The sequence below is a fragment of the Lissotriton helveticus genome, chromosome 6, assembly GCF_964261635.1.
Source record: "Lissotriton helveticus chromosome 6, aLisHel1.1, whole genome shotgun sequence".
Taxonomy (NCBI): Eukaryota; Metazoa; Chordata; class Amphibia; order Caudata; family Salamandridae; genus Lissotriton; species Lissotriton helveticus.
Window position 1 is genome coordinate 428,022,537 of NC_136067.1, and position 21,608 is coordinate 428,044,144.

Below are 21,608 nucleotides of genomic sequence, written 5' to 3' on the forward strand. Positions count from 1 at the left end.
CCCCCCTCCACCCCTACGACACCTAGGGGAGACCCTGGGGGTACTGAACATGCAAAGATATTGTAGATTATCACTTTTTAAGTGCCCCTACCACCAAAGTTGAAGTGCAGTTAATTGACTTTTAAAAACAGTGCTGTAAGACAGGGCTGCTTTTAAAATGACCTCAGGCGCTTAGCAGTGCACACATGCAAGTGCTGAATGGACTGCTGGCCTCTAAACTGCCACACACTATTATATACTCGGGACTTATAGGTAGTTGTAATCCCCCTGCCCTTTTATCAAATTGGATTCATAGTGCAGGTCATGCCAATTTTAAGTGTACCCTAATACATGGTGTACCCTAATGCATGTGTGTGTTTTCACTGTGATTTCAAGATAGCACTGGCCCTGGGCCTGGTTAGACCGAGCCCAGGGACAGCTAGAGTCAGTTACCACCAGTCAGCAAAAATAGATGGGGGTGCACAGGGCACACAGGATGACTTTGAAACAACTGGCCTGGTGTTGGAACTTGAATAACTGCTTTTGAAGCCTATGTTCCTTATAATGGCTTTCTATGGAAAACCTACATTTAAAAAATCTTTATTAGGGTCCTCATTGGGGAGCCGAGGGGAAATGTTCCAGTAAAAATGGAAGGAACACTGAATGAGGCTTTTAGGCGCTCAAATTACATACCTGTTCATTAAGACCATAATTTTGTTTTGCTTCACATCTGACTTCTGAGTTACTCTCTCCACGTCTTGAAAATACTTCTCAGCAGTTTTTATGTCTCCAATCTAAGGAAAGAAGAATACCAGTCATTCGCTAGGTGGTGACAAGATACGCAATGAAGGGATGGGCACTGATATACATCTTACTGGTCAAGGTGTTTGCATGCTGTTTGAGATAATATGATTTTTCGCATTTCAGACGGATCTGTGAAGGGTTTTTAAGGAACATTTCTTTGAAAAAGTAAAACATTTATACAGTTTATTCAAACTACATAACAAAAGAAACATCTCAAATGTCAGCTAATCCTTCAGCCCGCTCAAGATGCACAAGTAATGAGCAGCAAACATTATAACAAAGAGTTGTTCAAGTCCTTAGATATTCATCAATATGATTTACCTGTCACATGTAAGTGCATGCTCACTGTCAAACTTCAATATATTTATGCTCTGTAAAAATTACCTGAACATATTGTACCCCTGGTTTATTTCACTGAGTTTCAAAAAAATACTGAACAATTGTTTAAAAAAGTAGTGTTTTGTAATCTACTTGTACAATTATGGAGCAATGTATGGCAGTGTTATCCAAAAAGAGGACTGTGGAGGATTGGAAATGACAAATCACTTCGTATCCTTCCATCACTCCATCTCTCCATCAAAATCGTTCTACATTGGTTTCCGAGCATGGTATGGAGTCTCACCATGGCAACAAAAAGAGTGTCTGCCTAAAAGAATGGCCCTAAAGCCACAAATTTGCTTTAAGCAAACCTATACTTTGAAATTTAGAAACGGAAGGCATGGTTCCAATTATTAGAAGCATTATCTGATGAACAGGGCAGGCTCGCAGGTCATTTTGAAGTTTCATCTTCTATTACTTCTGCTTCAGCTGGGTTGCAAGTTACCAAAAGGGGTAAACCCAGAATATGTCACTGGGATCTGGGTATGAGGCAGTACAATATCAGATTGGTCCCAGTAGAAAGTTATTCAACATTAGCACAACATAAATAAATGAAGAACATTATACTAAACCACGTTGTATATTTGGAGGTCCAATGTTATTTAATCACACTGAACACTACCCGTATAAATGATTATTTCAAAACAGTACCAGACATAAGTGCCCCAAGCAACGAAAAAGAGGGGTGGAGGGTTTATGGTGATTCAAGTGAGGATAAGAGGGTATACAGAAAGGATATTGTGCAAATCATATAATTATTGACATGAAAAAGATACAATGGCTCAACATTGAGCCACATGAATCAAAGCAATATCCATAAAATGCATAGTCATGCTTAGAGATACTATCACAGTGAAGGATCGCTGTTGATTAAGCTGGCGAACAGTGAAAATGTTGACGTTTCGCCCCAAATGAAATGTAGGTTTCTTATTGTCTTACGGGGTCTTCCTCAGGACTGATGTGAAAGGGAAGAGGGGGCACCATAAATCATCCCAGACCGGGGATTCGTTAAGAGATCGTTGGGCACGCAGGCTCCAGAGAATAGAGAACGGATAAAACAGCACTTCGGCAGGGTGATTATCTTGCTTGTCCCTCCCAGACTCGTCTGTATATAGCCACATAAATTGGCTGGACCTTGGAATTACAAAAACATGTAGAGTATCTTAAAAGTTATGGGGAAACACTGGCAGTCCACTCTGTCCATATTCATTGCTTCAACAAGGCGTCTCCGTGCATTGGGTACATTTCTGAAATGCACGTGTGCATCCGACACTCATAGGTCACCCTTTCTGCGGCCATAACCAGGTCCATATCCTTCCTCTATCCCACCACGGTTGGTGTCACAGGAGACCCCCAGTTCTGGGCCACATCCCGATTAGCGACCACTAGTCCCAAGTTGCATAGGAGCAGCTTAATGCGAGGTAAATCTATGTCATTAGGTATCCCTAAAAGGACATATTTCGGGTCATCAGGGACTGGCGATTCTAGGATCATACTTAGCTCCTTCCGTATCTGTTCCCAATAAATCCAAATGTTGGAGCAGGACCATAGAGTGTGGATGAAGTCACTCCGGTCTCTCCCACTGCAGTGACATTCTGATGAGGATGCTCTGCCCATGTGAAATAGACGGGCTCTGTCATAGTACTCCCTGTGTAGGATTTTTGGTTGTATGAGGCTCAGTCGAGACCTAATTGACTCCTCTTTCAGAAACAGTACCGGCTCCCAGTCAATGTCTTCTAAATGGGCCGATCTCTGTTTCTCATGTTCTTAATTTCCTGGAGGGTTCTGGTGTGTTATTGTTAATGGTTCTGTATATGTAGGATAATGCTTTTTTGGAGAGTTCGCCTAGGAGGAGTCTATCTTCCAAAGGAGCATATTCCGGGAGGTTTTGGGGGATCTTTTCGGCCCTCCATGTATTTGGCAGTTGTAAATATTTGTATCTTTGGTGTTCGTGTATCTGGAATTCACACTGTAGTGAAGTAAATGGAGCGAGGGCCCAGTCCTTTAGGAAATCCCCTATTGTGGAGATACCTATAGCGTCCCACGGTGCAAAGCCCTAAGATAGGAGAATTATTTTAATGTCTTATCAGCCATAGTGGTGTTTCCCTTGTGATGTTGCCTCTTCAACCAATTAAAGTTTGCCTTATCCCACACACCAATCGCAAGTTTGGTAGCTGGTAGGAGGTGGGATTTGCCCACCCCCCCATAGAGGAAATGATGAAAGGCCTGCGTCTAGAACTGAGTCTGTTCCAGGGCGTAGGCTAGATAATTTCTGTCCATGTATCCAATTATTAATAGGTATCATATGAGCAGCCCAATAGTAAGCCTGGGCATCTGGTAGGCTGATACCTCCGTTATATGGGCTACACTGGAGTTTACGGAGCGTAAGCCTTGGGTGCCCATTATTCCACAGAGGGTTTCTCAGCTCGATCTCAATGTAAATAATTTGTCTGGGATTCTATAGTAAGTATTTTGAAAAGCGTAAATGAACTCGGGGAGCGTCATCATTTTGATCATTGCGGCTTTCCCCAGTAGTGTCAGCAGGAGACTTTTAAATCGTGCCGCATCTGATTGGAAGTCAGAGAGTATCGTCTTAATATTGTGTTGAATACTGCACTCCGGGTTAGGGTAGCATATATCCCTGGGTATTGAAACCCTTCCATGGCCACATTGAAATGGGCAAGCGGATGGGTCGAAGGGCCCCCCCAGAGGAAAAAGCACTAATTTATCCAATTGATCGTGTATCCAGAGTGAGATCGATAGTCCTCGAACACCCGAAAGATTGTTGGTAGTGATATCGTGGAATTAGTCAGGCAAAGCAGAATTTCGTGTACATATTAAGACATTTTCTTTTCCTGAATAGGTGATTACGAAGCAAGGAGGTCAATCACTTCTGGGAGGACACGGATCAGGCAGGCTAGGGGCTCCATGGTCAGGGCAAAAAGGAGTGAGGAGAGGGGGGCATCCCTGACAAATACCCCTGTGAATCGGGAAGTCTAGGGATAATAAATTGATAACTTTGACTGCGGCCATTGGTTTGGTGTAATGGAGGTCTACTCACTCTCAAAACCAGGGCCCAAATCCCAACATCTGCAGGGTTTGTGTGATAAAATGCCAAGGAATTGCGTCAAAAGTTTTCTCAGCATCCAAGGAGAGGCAAAGGTGGGGGTCTGGTCTATGTTTGACGTTTGCGATCCAGTTGTGGAGCCTTCGTAGGTTTCCTCTCGTGGATCACATTGGCATAAAGACAGATTGTTCATTATTGATCAAGGTGGTAATGATGCGCAGTAGTCGGGTGGCGAGGACAGTAGCTAAAACCTTAGTTTCGGTGTTTATGAGGGAAATGGGATGGTAGGAGGCATATGAGGTGGAGGGTTTACCTGTCTTGTGGATTACTATTACGGTGGCTCTGTGTAGGTCTGGTAGGAGGAAGCCTTCCTCTCATGCTGTAAGGAAAAGCTAGTAGCGTGTGAGATGCTACTAGAGTTGCTTGTTTTTTAAAGAACTCAGCCGGCAGTCCATTGGGGCCGGGGGTTTTCCCGGACTTTAGACTGAGGATAGTTGCGTGGACTTCCTCCGGAGATATCTCGGCCTCCAGAGATTCTCTATATTCGTCAGGCAGAGCCAAGAGGGTTATTCCTGCAAGATGGGTAGCGATCTGTGCCGAGTCCACTAGGGAATGAGCATCGCAGAGATCAGTATAAAGCCTTGTAAATTCCCCCAATATTTTGGTATCTGTAGAAAAGAGGGAATCCATCGTGCCTCCGCCTCCCGTCGGCTCAGCCATGATAGAAATTTGCCAGTCTTATCGCCAACTTCATACAACAATGTTTTGTCGCAAGTATATAGTGGCTAATTCTATTCAATATATTCGGAGCGCAAGGTTGAGGTCGGAGATCCTCCATTCTCAGTAAGCGAGACTCTCAATCTCAATCTCGAGGTTGGCCACTTTTTTGATAAGCGATAAGATTTTGCACTTGGCCTTGCATGAATGCCTCATAGGATTCCCAAACTAACGGCCGAGCCTACTGAATCTTGGTTCTCCGAGAAGTAGAGTTCAGTTTCCACACAGATTGAGCGCATCATGGTCATGTCTCTGAGAGGCCCCTGCCAAGTATTCTGCCCGGTATATCTGGCCTGTTTCCCCCACTGGTGTGAAAATCTAATCTAATCTGGAGTATACCTTGTGGGCCCGGAGTAGTAAGAGTATTGTTGCAATAGTGGATGGTGTTTTCTCCACAGATACGTAAGGCCCTGGGAGGAAACAAATTGGGCCAGAGGTGTGGCCCCAGTAGTGTATGACGCTTCACTCTTCCTATCTAGCCAGGGAGTTATTATGTCATTAAAGTCGCCACCTAAGATGTGTCTACAGGAGGGGGTTTCAAGCAAAATGTCTGTGAGCTTGGACAGGGTATAACCTTGGAGTCGGGGAGGGGGCGTAGGCACTAATGATGATGACATCACACTTCTCCCAGAGGCCCTGGATGGCGCATAAGTACCCAGGTGGTCTAATCAAGATTTTAGAATTCTGAAGGAGGTGATTTCGGATCAGTGCTGCTACTCCCCGAGATCCTGAAGTCAATCCTGCATGTACCAGGGTAGTATATGCGCCTGTGGCAAAAAATTGGCAGTGGTTACCCTTAAGGTGCGTCTCCTGGAGGAGACCCCCATCTGGTTTGAGACGTCTAATGTGGGTGGCCACAAATCCCCGCTTCACTTTACTGCCCATCTCATTGACGTTCCATGTAAGAATAGAGTGTTGCCTAGATTCCCATTCAGCTGTGTTCATTAAATATGGGAGGCATCAGGGTGGTGTCTATTCGCACCAGGACTAAGATCTGGTCGATACCGTCTTGTCACATTCGTCATGCAATGTAGAACAGTAACTTGAATGAGTGTGGCATGCAGAACGTGCATATTTGAACCCCCCACCACCCCCCCTCCCCATGTCTCCATCTCTGTGTCTCTCTGCAACAAGCAGAGAGAACAGATTGCGAACCCAACTCTGGAGATCTGTCGCCCGACCCATAGTAAACTGTTGGAACAATGATTATCAAAAGAAAGAAAAAATTGGAGTGACTTACTGAACAGACCGTGTTAGAAAAGAAAGGGGGAGGGAAACGAGAGAGAGAGAGAAGGAAGGGGAGATATACCAGAAATGGAGATGGAATGGTAAAGTGTAAGGGGATGAAGTAACAGGGAAAAAGGAGAATAAGAAGTGAGTCCAAGAGAAGTAGGAGTGGGACAACTCCCTATCATCCGAGGGCGTAATGATTTCGCGAGGAGCAGAAAGGTATATCGCTGCAAGGTTCTCATGTGGTCCACCAGTGAGGCAAGTGTCTCATCCGCAGGCTGGTTGTTAGTAGTCGTGGAGGACGTTTGCACCGACAGTGCCATCAGGGTAGAGTCCTGTTCAAGGGGTGTGATGACTCTTGCCAATGGATGTATACTCTCTGTGTCTGATGGGGAACTGGGGTCATGCTGTGGTTTCCGCGAGTAGGTGCGCAATGAAGGGAACCTGGGTTCGGCAGTCATGCAATGCCAGCTCGAGTTTGGTTTCCGACAGTGAGTGTCGAAGTTTTCCTCCCAGCTTTGGTAGGGAAGGTGTCCCAGATTTGACCCTCCCCAGTACCTCGGACCACCGCCCGGTAGTTCATGGCCCTGCTCTGGCTTCGGTATCTCGGGACCGCGGAGGTCGGTGGCCTACAGGTCCCACGGAGCCAGAACGAAGGATAGGTCTTTTTTCTATCCATGCCCAGGCCTCTTCTGGGAGTGGAAAAAGAGTGATTTGTCTTGGTAGATGAATTTCAACTTGGCCAGAAAAAAGAGCATGTACTGGAGGTGTAATGCACAAAGTTTAATTTTCACCAATTCAAACAATCGGCATTGGACTTCCAGGCTATAATCCGAAAAGATCATGATTTTGGAGCTTTCATATCGCAATTCTCCCAATTTGCAAGCTTCCCGCAGGATAGTGTCCCTATCTAAAAAGTTGAGGAATTTCACCATGATTGGCCTAGGGGTGGCCCCCGGGGTGGTGCTTTCCTCTCAAAGCTCTGTGTGCACCTTCTATTACGAAACATGTGGAGAAGAGTTCAGTGGGAAATGTGGTTCTTATCAATGATGTCAGGATTTCGCCTGTGGCATCACCCTCCACTCCTTTGGGAAATCCTATGAATCTGAGATTATTGCGTCGGGCCATATTTTCCGTATCTTTGATCCACCATAGGACATCATACTTTATTTTTCTTTGGCCCTCCACTCTCTTTTTTAGACCTTGAACTAACTATTCGATTTTGGAGATTCTGCCTTCCGCCACAGTCACTCTCTCCGCTACGTTGCGGAGGTCATGCCGCAGAAGAGAGACCTCAGATCTCACCTCTCCGATTATATTTTCGAGAGCTGACGTCGAACAGTGTATAGCTTGCAATATGTCCGCATTGCTATGGCAGTGCAGTCCTCCAGGTTCACCGGGTGGGTGACCACTCTTGCGTAGCTGTCAAGTCTGTCTTGTCTGGCTTTTTTGTGGTCCTTGTCTTTAACCATTTTGCAGTGGGTGTGGTTACTCCCCACCTCCAGGGATAGCAGGATAAGGGCCCACTCGTCATGGCCCCGATGTAGTCTAAGTTCGAGGAAAGAAGAGGGGCCGTCGAGCTGCAGCACCAGGCCCCGCATCGCGCCAGGCAGCCAGGATAGAGTGGTAAGCGCCCTGAGAGTCCCCGTGCTCTACTGCAGGTACAGGCCCAGGGGGATGCAGGGGGCCCGTCAATCAGGCAAACTAGCGAGTAGTCCGTCCCTTGATTCCTCGACTCCCTGGTTCCCCAGGCAGTAAGCCAAACATTAACTGAACAGGGAAAGGTGTAGGCCCCTCCCCAGGTCGAGTACTGCAGCTCTAAAGCCCGGAGTGGAGGGAGTGACGTGAGGGTATGCCTTTATTCTTTTAGACACTAGCAGGGACTACGTTACTTTGGTGTCCTCACAAAAAGGAAACATTTAGTCAGTTAGACCCCTTCCTTTTTTGTTCTATGCGAGGGGGTAGCTTCCATTGGTGCAGCAGGTGCAGAGGCACCAGGGGACCGCCTCAGAAATCCTGGGAACCCTAATTATTGCTGCATTTCACAGTTCAAACAGTGGAGACAGGGACCAGTTCCTTCCTTGCACTAGGGTCCTTAATACACTCGCTAATGGCACTGTGCCATTCCTGGGGCATCTCAGACTTGTCCTCTCCATAGACTCTGACAGCTACAGAGCCAGGAAGACTCACTCATCAGTCAGATGCACATCTGGCAGATGCATGCCACACTTCTGCACAGAATGGGAATTTATAGACGTCAAATAACACTCAAGTTCACCAAAGGGCTAAACAGCGCTAAAATGCGACAAGGGATCTGGTACAACTGCAGAAGTACAAGCCGAAAATTATTAGATAAGCATTCTTCAACAAAAAGACAGATCTCTCAAGACCTTTGTGAAAGACCAATTTGTTATTTAATATATTTTTAGAGGCAATAGGGGCGATTTTAGAATGTAGGTAACAGGAGAGGCAGGGGTGACCTATGCACACACAGCATGCCATATGAGCCAGGACGCATGGATTCATGCCATATGAGCCAGGAGGATTTAATCCATGCCATATGAGCGAGTAGATGTGGAGCCAGGAGGCGTCAATGCCGTATTGTTGAAAATAGCAATGTGTATGTACATAAGCGGCGTTCATTTGTGCTCACAGTACCCCTTGTTGTAAGCAGAACAGATATCGCTAAAACACTGACTGTGTTATCCCGCTAGCATAGACCCATGCACACACGTACACGACAGCCATTTTAGGTACCATGGTCTCTCAGTTTGCGATCGATCACCAGCGCCCCTTCCCTGACCCAGCAAGCCTCCCCCATGCACCCTGACTGCCCCTGCTCTCACATGCACAAGTCATGAGCCCTCCCCTCCCGCATGACTCTGTCTCTGAGAATCACACCCCGCGCCTGACCAACACCTCCTTTCCCTCCATGAATACCCCTCCTTTGATGACCTCTTCCTCTGAACCTAATTGTCTACATGGACCGCTGGTCACCCCCTTAGCCTGAGGATACAGTTTATTGCCCACTACTGTATGCACTCGCCTCTCCTAAAAGGAGCCACTATTGATCATGACCTCCCCACCCCCTGAGATTCGATCAGGAGCACACATTCCAAAAGAATCAGCAGAACACTCAGCTGCGTGACAGCCCCCTCCTATTGTATGGAGGATAAGGGCCCCTACTGTAGCCACGTGTTGGAATATCTTCGTACTTCACAATGTCTTGATTGTAATAAAGGATGCATGTGTGCCACAAACCTGTGTATAAAAGACGAAGCCTCAGAGAAACTTGTTAGAGCACCTCCCGAAGACACTATGCGAGTGTCCGAAATGACATGCTCTCCTCATGAGTAATAAACTCTGTTCTTGTTTTCCTGCTTCCAGCGCCCGTCTCTTTATTTGGTAATTATTCAAGATGGGAACTAAGAGTCGCCCTGCACCAGCAGCCTGGGCATCGGGTGCGATATGGGCTGACTTTTCTACAGTATGAGCCAGGAGGCGTGGATCCATTTCATATGGACCAGGAGGTATAGATACATGCCACAAGGGCCAGGAGGCATAGATACATGCCACAAGGGCCAGGAGGCGTGGATCTGTCATATAGGCCAGGAGGCGTAGATCAATGCCATATGTGCCATAAGGCATGGATCTACGCCTTATGAGCTAGCAAACTTGGATCCATGCCATATGAGCCAGGAGGCATAGATTCATGCCATATAAGCCAAGAGGCGTGCATCCATGCCATATGAGCCAAGGGGCCCGCATCTCTGCCCTATGAGCCAAGAGGCGTGGATCCCTGCCATATGAGCCAAAAAGCGTGGATCCATGACATATGGGCCAGCAGATGTGGATCCATGCCATATGTGCCAGGAGGCGTGGATCCATGACATTTGTCCAAGAGGCGAGGATCCATGCAATACGGGCCAGGAGGATTGGATCCATGCCTTATGGGCCAGGAGGCGTGGATCCATGTCATAAGGGCCAGGAGGTGTACATCCATGCCATAAGGGCGAGGAGGCAGGGGTCAATGCTCATATGGCCAGGAGGCATGGATCCATGCCTTATGGGCCAGGAAGCGTGGATCCATGCCATTTGGGCCAGGAGGCATGCATCCATGTCATATGGGCCAGGAGGCGTGGGTCCATTCCATATAAGTCAGGAGGCATGGAATCATGCCTTAGGGGCCTGGAGGCGTGGATCCAAGCCATATGGGCCAGGAGGCATGCATCCATGCCATATGAGCCAGGAGACATGGATCCATGCTTTATTTTCTGTGTATTGTAATAAGATACAATCACATAGAACAAACCAAGAGCCAAATACATTGTCACTGGTTAGCCCGAAAAATTGATTAATGGCCTCTGGACGTTTGGCAGAGACACCTGAAGTTATGCAATGAAGCATATGCAAAAAGAACAATTGATGGACAGAATGCAGAACAATATCATACATTCACCCCAGTACAGAGATCTGGGCCTAAATCCATCGTTATTTTGCTTACCATGCCATTCCAGTTTGGACACAGCCATATGCAAATCAGTCTTGACCCTGCGCCCAATGGGAACAGTCCAGCCCAAACTGCCAGGCCAGGTCCTCCCTGGACTGGAAACAAGCATTCTAGGACCAGTTTTCGGGCTTTCAGGCCTAATCAGCCAGGATAGCTTGACTCCAGTGGCATGGAGAGCACTGGACCCACATCTGGGCATACCGTCCCACTCGGGGTGACAAACGCAAAAAGAACAATTGATGGACAGAATGCAGAACAATGTCATACATTCACCCCAGCACAGAGATCTGTGCCTATATCCATTGTTTATTTGCTCACCATGCCATTCCAGTTTGGACGGATGTATGTCGATACAACGAGGGCCATTTCAATGCGGTCTGTTAGATTGCGATTTTCACAACACAAGTCGTTACATCGACTTGCGCTGGAGGGGCGCTGGACTTAGGAATAGTATTAATTACTATTCCAACTCCCGTCTACATACAGTAGGCCTAAATCCATCTTTTTTTTTGCTCACCATGCCATTCCAGTTTGGAACCAGCCATATGCAAATCAGTCTTGACCCTGTGCGGGGACAAATGCAAAAATAACAAATGATGGACAGAATGCAGAACAATGTCATACATTCAGCCCAGTGCTCTCCATGCCACTGGAGTCAAGCTATCCTGGTTGAAGAGGGGTGAAACCCAGAAACTGGTCCTAGGATGCTTGTTTCCAGTCCAGGGAGAACCTGGCCTGGCAAGTCGGGCTGGACTGTTCCCATTGGGCCAGGGTCAAGACTGATTAGCATATGGCAGGGTTCAAACTGGAATGGCGAGCAAAAAAACCAATGGATTTAGGCCCAGATCTCTGTACTGGGGTGAATGTATGAGATTGTTCTGTATTCTGTCCTTCAATTGTTCTTTTAGCATTTGTCACCCCTAGTGGGACGGGTATGCCCAGACGTGGGTCCCGTGCTCTCCATGCCACTGGAGTCAAGCTATCCTGGCTGAAGAGGGGTAAAACCCCTAAACCGGTCGTAGGATGCTTGTTTCCAGTACAAGGAGGACCTGGCATGGCAGTACGGGCTGGACTGTTTCCATTGGGCACAAGGTCAAGACTGATTTGCATAATGCTGGGTTCAAACTGGAATGGCATGGTGAGAAAAAAAACGATGGATTTAGGCCCAGATCTCTGTACTGGGATGAATGTATGACATTGTTCTGCATTCTGTCCATCAATTGTTGTTTTTGCATATGCAATGAAGCATAGCCAGTGAGATACACCTAATTATTCTATCTCCCGAAAATAGCCTGTATTGTAGAGCTAGAGGAGCATGGCCTGCTTTGGCTTGGCACGCCATAAACAGGGCTTTCAATGCCACGCATTTTTGGAACAGTAGTCAATGAAGCCTTAACAGTTATTTAGAAAAGTGGTGACAGGAAGAGAATTCCAGAATCAACTTTGCAGTTATTTTCCTGGACCAGCTGTACATGTTGTAGTAAGTTGTGAAGGCGGCCCAAGGCAATTCTATAATGAGATCTGGAAGATACATAGTCATTCTTCAGGGACAGAAAAAAGTAATCATGCCCCAGGCCTCTAAATAACCGGCATGGCTAATTTCAAAGACATCAGTGAGTACTAACTTGTACTCTGGGTTGATTACCATTTTATCCTCTGCAACTTGTGTGCCTATCAAAAAATTATTTCTATGCATATCCTTTGGCTCTTTAAGAACTTTTAGGCATCTTACAATGAACACAACGTTTGTCTTTTAGAAGATGGAAGAGATCCTTTTTAGACATAGCACTTTCTACTCAAACACTGAACTTCAGAATGAATTCGAGTTGTGACTGTCTGAAATAATGCAAGAAAAAAATTGGACAACTAGTCTACACATACAACTTTCTTACAACTCCTATCTATAAGGTAGGAAGAAAACACCCATATTCTTTAACTTAACGCTGTCTAGTACTTACTACAGATGTATGCTCGCCCCATTCCTATGTAAGTCTATAAATAACAATTATTATGTTGCATCTGGAACAGATCCTAAAAAGAAGAAAAAGAAAATATACATTGCTGAAGACAATCCAGCTGCTAGTGATCTTATCACTGGTCACCTTTGACCTTTTCATATACTCATTAAGTATTTCAGTTTAGCAGAGGTAACTGTAACACAGCTTTACCAGAGTCAACAGCGGCGGACAGATCAGCAGTTTATTTGGTTTTAGCTGAACATTTGTATTCAAAGATAAATCCCCACTGGCTAGTCTACCTTCAGTATTTTATTAAAAAGTTCTACAAAAGATGTTTGAACAAAAGTCAATATTAGTATGAATAATAAAGTAACTGATATAGTTAAATTAGTACAACAAAATAAATGTATGTAAAATCTTTCCAGCAGCCTTAATGTCGGAGTATCATAATGTTTCAGGAATTTTTTAACTGGTAGCCAGTAATAAAACAATTTGAGTTCCCTCTAAAGCAAAGACCATATTTTTATTGTGTATATTTGATGACGGGAGGGGTAAACAGGGTGTTCCAAATTACCTACACACTTGGCAACTTGTCTTGCTTAAAGAATGGGATTCAGTACTTTCAATAATCCATTAACAAGTTCAGCATTGGATTAGAGAATAGTTTAGCTTTTTTGCCTACGGCCAGACCTTAACCCATCTAAACCGCCAATTCATAAGGATGGTGGTAAATAATTTGGTCTGTGGCATCTGGATCGAAAGGGCAAAAATGTTTCCTAGAGATAGTTCCTCTCTTTCTTTACCCATCTATCTCCCCCTGTGCAATATCATAACTCCAGTTAAAGGCCCATGAGAATTTGTTACATTATGTGAATTTGTAAAGCACACTATCACCCGCGAGACTATACTGTCACAGAGCAAGCGTGTGTGCCTATTCCTGCCTATGATACGCTGGTTAGCTAAAACGCCAGGTCTTCAGCTTCTTGAAGAATTCAAGAGAAAGGAGGAGGCTCTGATGTTGAGCGGGAGGTCCTTCCACGTTTTAGGAACAATGTAAGAGAACTCTCTGCCTTTTGATCTCGGTCTGTATATGCGTGGAATGTTTGTGATTAAAAGTCGAGCAGCGGTGTCTGGGTAGTTGTTGGAAGGAGCTGTGACTATTCATGTAGGAGAGGCATGGGTTGCGGAGGACCTTGAATGTGTGTGTGAGGAGGTTGAATTGAGTATGTGTAAAGGGAGCCAGTGTAGTTCCCTGAAGTGTGTTGTGAGTTTTGTGTGGGAGGCTGAGGATGAGTCTCGCTGCTGAGGTCTGGATGGTTTGTCGTCTTCTAATGAATTGCTTGGTGATCCTGACTTAGAGGGTGTTTCCATGGTACACCTTGCTGGTTACTAGTGTGTGAGTGAAGGTTGTTCTAGTGTTGCCATTTGAAGATCTTCCTTAGCATCTTCAGGTTGTGGAAGCAGGATGCAGTAATGGCATTGACTTGTGCAGTTTGCTGTTGATGATTATTCCGAGGCTCATGGTGTTGGTTTTAGGTGTAGTCCAAATTCGCCTAGCTACTAGTTTGAGTCCATGATGAGGTGTTCTTGCCAAAGAATCACTACTTCTGTCTTGCGGAGACAGTTGGCTTTCATTCAGTTAGCAACTGCGGGCATACAGGGGGTGAACTTGTTTCTTGTGTTGGGGGTCTTGTTTGAGAGGGAGAGCGTGAGTTACAAGTCATCTGGGTAGGAGAGGATATTGATGCAGTGTGAGGGATGATGTAGGCCAGGGGGATCATGTATGCGGTAAAGAGCGTAGGGTTGAGCGATGAACATTGAGGCACTCTGCAGAAGAGTTTTCAGCCTTCCGAGGAGTAAGGTGCCATGCTGGCAGTGTGAATTCTCTCCATTAAGAAGAGGATCCAGTGGAGATCGATTCTTTGGATGCCAAATGTTGTGCAGGTGCTTGCTGAGGATGGGGTATGAGACCGTGTGAATTGCTACAAAGAGGTCCAGGAGAATAAGGGCTGCTGTGTTTCGTCTGTCAAGGATGATGCTGATATCATCTGCGGTGGTGATGATTGCTGTTTCTGTGCTGTGGTTGGGCCCCAATCCAGACTGCGTGGCGTCAAGGAGCTGGCGATTGCTGAGGTGGTCGGTGAGCTGTTGGTTGATTAGTTTCTCTAAGACCTTTGCACTTTGAAGTCCATAATTAATTCTTTCAGGATTTAATACACAACTCTTCATTTCTTTTAACTCTATGTAAAATGTCAACTCACAAAGTGCACTAGGCAAGACTCCTACTACATGCTTGTGGGTGCTACATGCTACAAATTTATAGCCCAGCATTCAAATGTCACCATTGTCTTCCTAATTTTCTTAGGACCGCTACCTAGATCAGAACACTAGTGGAGAACTAATATTAAGTCTCCAAATGAAAATAGCCTCTTCCTTCCTTCACTGGATTACACATTGATACCAACTTACTCTGGTTCCCAGTATTTTTCATTCACTATTATCACTCTTGAATGGATCTTACAGTCCAGAGTACATGTGGTCTTTGTTGTTATCCATACGTTGTGTTTTCACCACTACTGGGAAGACTATACAAACCCACCTAGGTGTAGTGTATATTGAGTTTCTTGGGTGTATTAATTTCCTTGTGTCACACCATCACTGCTTCTGGGTGAAATCCCTAGACCCATGTAGAATTGGTGATATTTATTTCCAAGGGTTGCAGCATAATTGCTCCTTGGAGGACACCATAGACAGCATTCACTGCTGATACCATCTTTGATCTGAACCTAGCTTTCCTCTTCATCATACAGTGACGGCTCACCACTCTATACCAATCCCTTATTGACACCCTTGTTCCATTGGGTTACATAACTAGAACAGACAGATAAACAATAGGAGATGCAGTTGCATTAAATCCACCAACAGCCTAATGTGCTCAAAATTCATCACATCTGAGTCCTACAAAGGTTTAAAAGTAGGCTAGAAATCAATTACCACTACATATTTCCTATTTCCAGGTGATCCAAACCACCACAATCCACAAATCCTTCATTGATGAACAACAAATGCCTAATAGTTACAACATTTATTAAAGGACCTTAATCTCAACTGGGAAATGTATCTGATAGCCATGCCACTGCCCTCCAGAAGGTCTTATATCACTACAATATACACTAAACAACCAAAAGGTGCCACACACAGAAGACATAAGATCATAGATGTAGTCATTAAGAATGTGATGAAAGTGTACTATCTCAGTCCTATATAAGTGGGCTAGTCTGATCATATCATTGTTCCTATTAACTTTCATCTCTTTCAATCCAAATGCATTTTCAATCCACAATTGAGATAATCTTGAAAAGAGCTTTCATAAATGTCACTAATCACAAATGGTCATCATCTTTAAATGGCATCCCTGAAAACTAAGTCATCACAATACATGAACAAATCATTTTCCAATTACAACAATACTGAACAAAAAGCATTGTGGGCTTAGCACCTGCAAAACAGTAAAACATGCTAACAGGTGCAAATCATGGTTCTGTGCGATCCATTCTGTATTGAAAGTGATAAGACCGTGAAGGTCAGATAAACTGTCCAAAACCCTATACATCCTTAAAGCAACTGGGGATAAATACCAGCTTTAAGTGATTTCTACGAAGGCACAATATCTTCTGACTAAGATATATAACTTGCTAAACCATCCCAAAGAACTATTAAAGGTAGTGAAACTTAAATCAGCACAAATATCGAGTTGCCACTACCAAACAATCCTAATGCAAATGCAATTAATTTCTCAACATTTTCAGCACCAAAACCTCTTTAATTTCCACCTCTCTCCATGTCAAAAGTCTCAAATATTACGAAAGAGTTGAAGCCATTTTTTTAAAATTATGTAGCCTCTATTCCAGCATCACTGATCGAAAAACTTCAAGTTGGAGCGTGGCCTTACCGAGCATGGTGACAGACAAAAGGCTCAAAGCTCCCTTTGCCACTGGGCCCCTTGAGCTTCTCTCCACTATCTCATCAGCCCGATCTTGCCCGCAGCTTCACCGGAGCCACCACTGCTTTGGTGTGTGGGGCAGGAGTGCCACCGAGACCTGCCTCCGGGAACCTATGTCCAGCTGCTGCCTCGGCAGCCGCAAGTAGGGCCGGCTTTACTGCTGGTGGTGCCCTGTGCGACAATCTTTTTTGCCCCCTCACCCCCCAATATGACCTACTGCTCGGATTCCCTCACTATCACCCTGTAAAAGTGGCACTCATCTCTTCATTTTTTTTGTTTGAATATGTTTTATTGGTTTTACAAAAACATAAACATAACATCATTGATCGACTCGAGCCATAACAAAGCATTTTATCTGTACAAGTTTACATACCAATCACATTGCATCTTTGTACTTTGGATGCTACCGGTGTTATAACTTGTGGAAAAGGGGTGAATTGGCACGATGTTGGTCACTGTGCTCTAGTGGTGTGTCAAATGTCGTGGACTGGGCTCTCTATGTTTAGTGTCATTCGGTAGCTATCGGGAGAGTCCATCCCGTATCTTGTGACACTACCCCGGTGTCCCGGCCGTGTGCAACTGTGCATCGTTAGCTACAGATTCTGGTGGCAGGACCAGTGTTCCGTCCTCTGGACTCGAGACTGACATGAGAACTGTCGCCTCTTTTCCTTGTGGCCAAAATCCGAGCGTCCAGTGGGTCTGTTACTGTGTTTGAGGCACTAGCGTGCATCCCCACCTCTTAGGTCATCCAATGTGCACTTATCGCGTTTGTGGTCGTGGTCGAGCGTGACAGTGTCGCCGTAGATATGTGCGCTTATCTTCGACTGCCTGAACAGTATACCTGTCATCAGAGCCATTACAGCCCTCAAAGCTTAGAACTGACTAAGCGATCAATGAAACAAGGGAGAAGAAGAGGGAAAATTAAAAGACGACAAGAAAAAAAGAAAAGAGAAAGAGTGGGGGAGAGTCAACTGGGAAGTGTGTGTGGTGTGACATGGTGTGAGCGCACTGGCTTAGTAGGAGCTGGGTGGGGTTGTCGTGTGCGGCCAATCCCTACTCGTCTTTCCATGGGTTGTCAACTTGGTGGCTGGCGGGTGGGCCGGGGTGGGGGGTACTGTCGCATAGGTCTGCCTTGTGTAGGGTCGCCCGTGGTAGTTCGTTCGCGTGAGTGGGTCACTGGCACTCCACGTCCGGCGTGTCGTGTCCGCTCCCACGTTGGGGCCCAAGCGCAGGGCATCCGATTCTCAGCTCTGCACGTTACGCCGTGATCGCGTCAGGGTGGGGATTAATTAGGGGAATACCCTGAGTCTGGCATTCTCGATGGAAAGAGTTTAGTGTCCCATCCCATAGGTCTGCTATGTGAAATGCCCTAAGCCCCGCTGTCTCTTCTCTATTAAGTGCAATGCTCTCAGCCCTTGCCCAGTTGTCGAATGAGGGGCGCCAATGTTCAGCGAGCGGCGACTCTGTGCGTTTCCAATGTCTAGTGAGGAGTCTCTTGGCCGTAATGAGGCCCAGGTCCCAGAAGCGGGAGGGGACTTTGTTATGCTTTGTTCTCTTATATAAGCCTAAGAAACACGCCTCCCACGTATGTGGCACTTTCATGGCAGTGCTATTTTCCAATAACAACAGGACTGCCCGCCAGTATATCTGTATCCTTTGTCAGAGCCATAGCAGGTGAAGGAGATCCGCTCCTGCCAGGGTGCATCTCGGGCATTTCGCGGAGGCGCCTGGGTAGTATTGATTTATCTTATCCGGCGAAAGGTATGCCTTGTGCAATATGTAAAACTGTATAAGCTTAAAGCGAGCATTACGGGGAATGTGTTTGGGGCCTTCTAATATCATTGTCCAATCCTTATCCGTCCAGTCCCTCCCTCTATCCATCGCCCACTTATCACGCAGCGGCTGCAGAGTGTGTTGCGTGTGCGACAGCAGCGCCTGTGCCAACCAGTGGATCACCTGCGAGCCAGCACCCATAACGTGTAGGTATTGCACAAGGTGATGTGTAGGTGGCTCCTCCACAATGCTTCCCCATTTCTGTGCGTACGCCCTTATTATGGATGCGTGCTGTAGGAACTGCCCGGAGGGTAGTCCTGTGTCTTCTGCGAGTGTCGCGAAAAGGATCAAGGCGCCATCTGTGTACAGATCCGCCATGGTTTCCACTCCCGACCATGTCCATGGCTCCATTGCTCATTCTGTCACCACTCCTGCAGCCTTGGGAGTACCCAAAAGTGGAAGCGCCGGGGCGTACGGTCTCTGTGTCTTCGTAAGTCGAAGACTCTGGGAGTAACATTTGCGGGCCACTACAATGTGTAGTTGTGTCTGGCGTGTCGTCTGCGCTAGAGGGTGGAACATCGTGTGTATTTGGGTAGGGGACAGCATACTCGTGTCCGTGGCCGTATCACTCAAATGTCTGCCGCCTAGCCAGGCCGCTACCCACTGCAACTGAGCTGCCAAGTAATAGAGCTCCTGGTTGGGGACCGCGAGGCCCCCAGCGTCTACAGGGGTATATAACTTCCGCAGTGCTACTCGGGGCCTCCCCGCGTTCCAGATGAGATCCCTGATCATTGTTTCCAACTCCCTAAATGTACTAGCCGGGACATACGTTGGGATATTGGCATAATAGTATAGCAACCTTGGCAACACAATCATTTTCACCAATGTCACTCTGCTTGGTACGTTCAGCGTGTGGGTCTTCCAAAAGGAAATCTGTGTACGTATGGATGTGATGGCTCGTGTCAGGTTGCCATCTAGCACGTCGGGTAAGGTTCTATAAATATGCACCCCCAAGTATCGGAACGCTGATCTTGATCTCGGATTCCGGGGTATCAGGGCTGAACGAGTACACCCCCGACTTAGCCCAATTTACTCTGAGTCCCGACATCGCCTCAAAAGTTCGGAAGATATCCGATAACTCCGGCGGTAGGAGGGTCAGGTCCCTGACGTATAGGAGTAGGTCGTCCGCATATAGCGAGACCATGTGTATCCCATCCGCTAACGGGATTCCCCAGTCTGCACCCCTGCCTCTCAGCAATTCCGCCAGGGGCTCCATTGCCAATGAAAAAAAGCAATGGAGACAACGGGCATCCCTGCCTGGTGCCGCGCCTAACTTTGATGGCAGGTGATAGTAGGTTGCCCATGCGGACTCGTACCGCAGGCCGTCTGTACAGCAGGCCGACCAGTTCCATTTAGTCATCGCCTAGATTGAATTTACGCAGTGTAGCCAGTAAATAGGGCCATTCCACTGAATCGAAGGCCTTCTCCAGATCCAGGACCAAGCACCCCGACCGCTGCCATCTTCGCACTGCATATTCTTGCACCCGAAACATCCTCTTATGTTCCGTGAGGTGCTCCTGGTAGGCACAAAGCCATTCTGATCCTCGTGCACGAGACTGGGCACTAGTGGCGCCAGTCGTCGGGCCAGTGTTGATGCCAGTATTTTATCATCTGTATTTAAAAGCGCCAGGGGCCTGTAGGAGCCGAGACGTGTGCTATCTCTGCCCGGCTTGAGGAGAGATACCAGGGTCGCCTCATTAATTGACTGGGGCAGGGACGGGTCCTCCAGAGCCGCAGAGTACGTCCGGAGTAGTGCCGGTATTAGTATGTCAGAGTATGCTTTGTAGTACTCGGCCGGTAGCCCGTCCGGGCCAGGAGTTTTGCCATTCGAGAGGGCGAAAATGGCTTCGCGCAACTCATCTGGTGTGAGAGGCATACCTAAGGCATCCTGTTGGTCTTCAGTCAATTCAGGCAGTGTAATAGTACCGAGGTATTCCGTGATGTCCGAATGGGGTGTGATTAGACGCGATTCGTATAGTGGTGGCCCTCATCTCTTCATATACCCTCTCAAATACATTTCACTTGTTTTAAAGCGCTGGTATAGGCGGACTTTACTAATCCACTCAGCTATCCACATAAAACACAGATCTGTTTTTTTGCAGCCGGCATATTAACTCTTTTGCGCTACCTTTACAGTGAGTAAAAACTGCCACTAGACAAAACGCTAATCTCTCTCTCTAGCATGAACATTAATCATAAGAGTTATCATGACATTTTAATTGCTGCCTGGAAACTGGATGCACAAGGGAATTTGGAGCAGGTGCTTTTAAAACCTACATTATTGCTATACACAGCGTCCCGTCCCCCTCCCCAAGGTCAGTGCCCCAATCTAGGTCAGTGCCCAGTGCGGCCGCACCGGTCACACTGCCTTAAAGCCGGCCCTGGCCGCAAACATCGCCAATGCCATCTTGCCCTCAGCAGATCCGAAGTGCTGCACTGCTGGAGGGCGCCTGCTCTAGCCTGCTGGGGCGCCGGGGCCTCTCTTGTGCTGGCGGTGGCCATTTAGGTTGCTGTTGGGTCCGTTGAGCTCCCGGACCCCCGGTCTTGACTTTGACTTCTCAGTGCTGGGGGTCGCTGATGCTATCTTGCTTTGGCGACCCTGAGACGCGGCATTCCTGAGGGGAGCGAGGTCAGGCTTGCAGGGGCATCAGAGCCTTCTTCAGCCAAGGCTTCCTAAGTCTCATGAATCCTTGGCCTCACTGCCACGGCTGCGCCCGCTGGATCCACCACCACCATCTGCACTGGACTACCCGGTTTGCCTTGCTACCGGGCGAGGGCACTGACCTGCGTCGCTCCCCGCAGCCACCCACATGACACCTTGCTGACTTTTGGCCTGCTGCCTGACTTGCGGTGCCCCCTGCCAGCCCTCAGCTACACGACTGGACCACGTGGACACAGTGAGGGTCAGCTGGAGGACCGGCCAGGACTGCACTTGGGGACCACCAACGAGGTACTGTGCCCTCCTGCTTCACGACCTCCTGCTGCAGAATCGGTCCTGACAGAGTGACACCCCAGTAGGGGTCTGCAGGAGTGGGGTGGAGGAGTGTGGCTCAATGGTTAGAGCGGCAG

At 47.0% G+C, this 21,608-nt stretch overlaps 1 protein-coding gene across 1 annotated transcript in view; it reads right to left on the reverse strand.

Annotated features, from left to right (window-relative positions):
* Positions 1-21,608, reverse strand: part of TRAPPC12 (trafficking protein particle complex subunit 12) — a 1,039,319-nt gene that overhangs the window by 41,714 nt on the left and 975,997 nt on the right. The window contains exon 10 of the mRNA XM_078647874.1: positions 673-773. Within this exon, the coding sequence (XP_078504000.1) occupies positions 673-773 (101 nt within the window). The remainder of the gene's footprint in view (positions 1-672; positions 774-21,608) is intronic.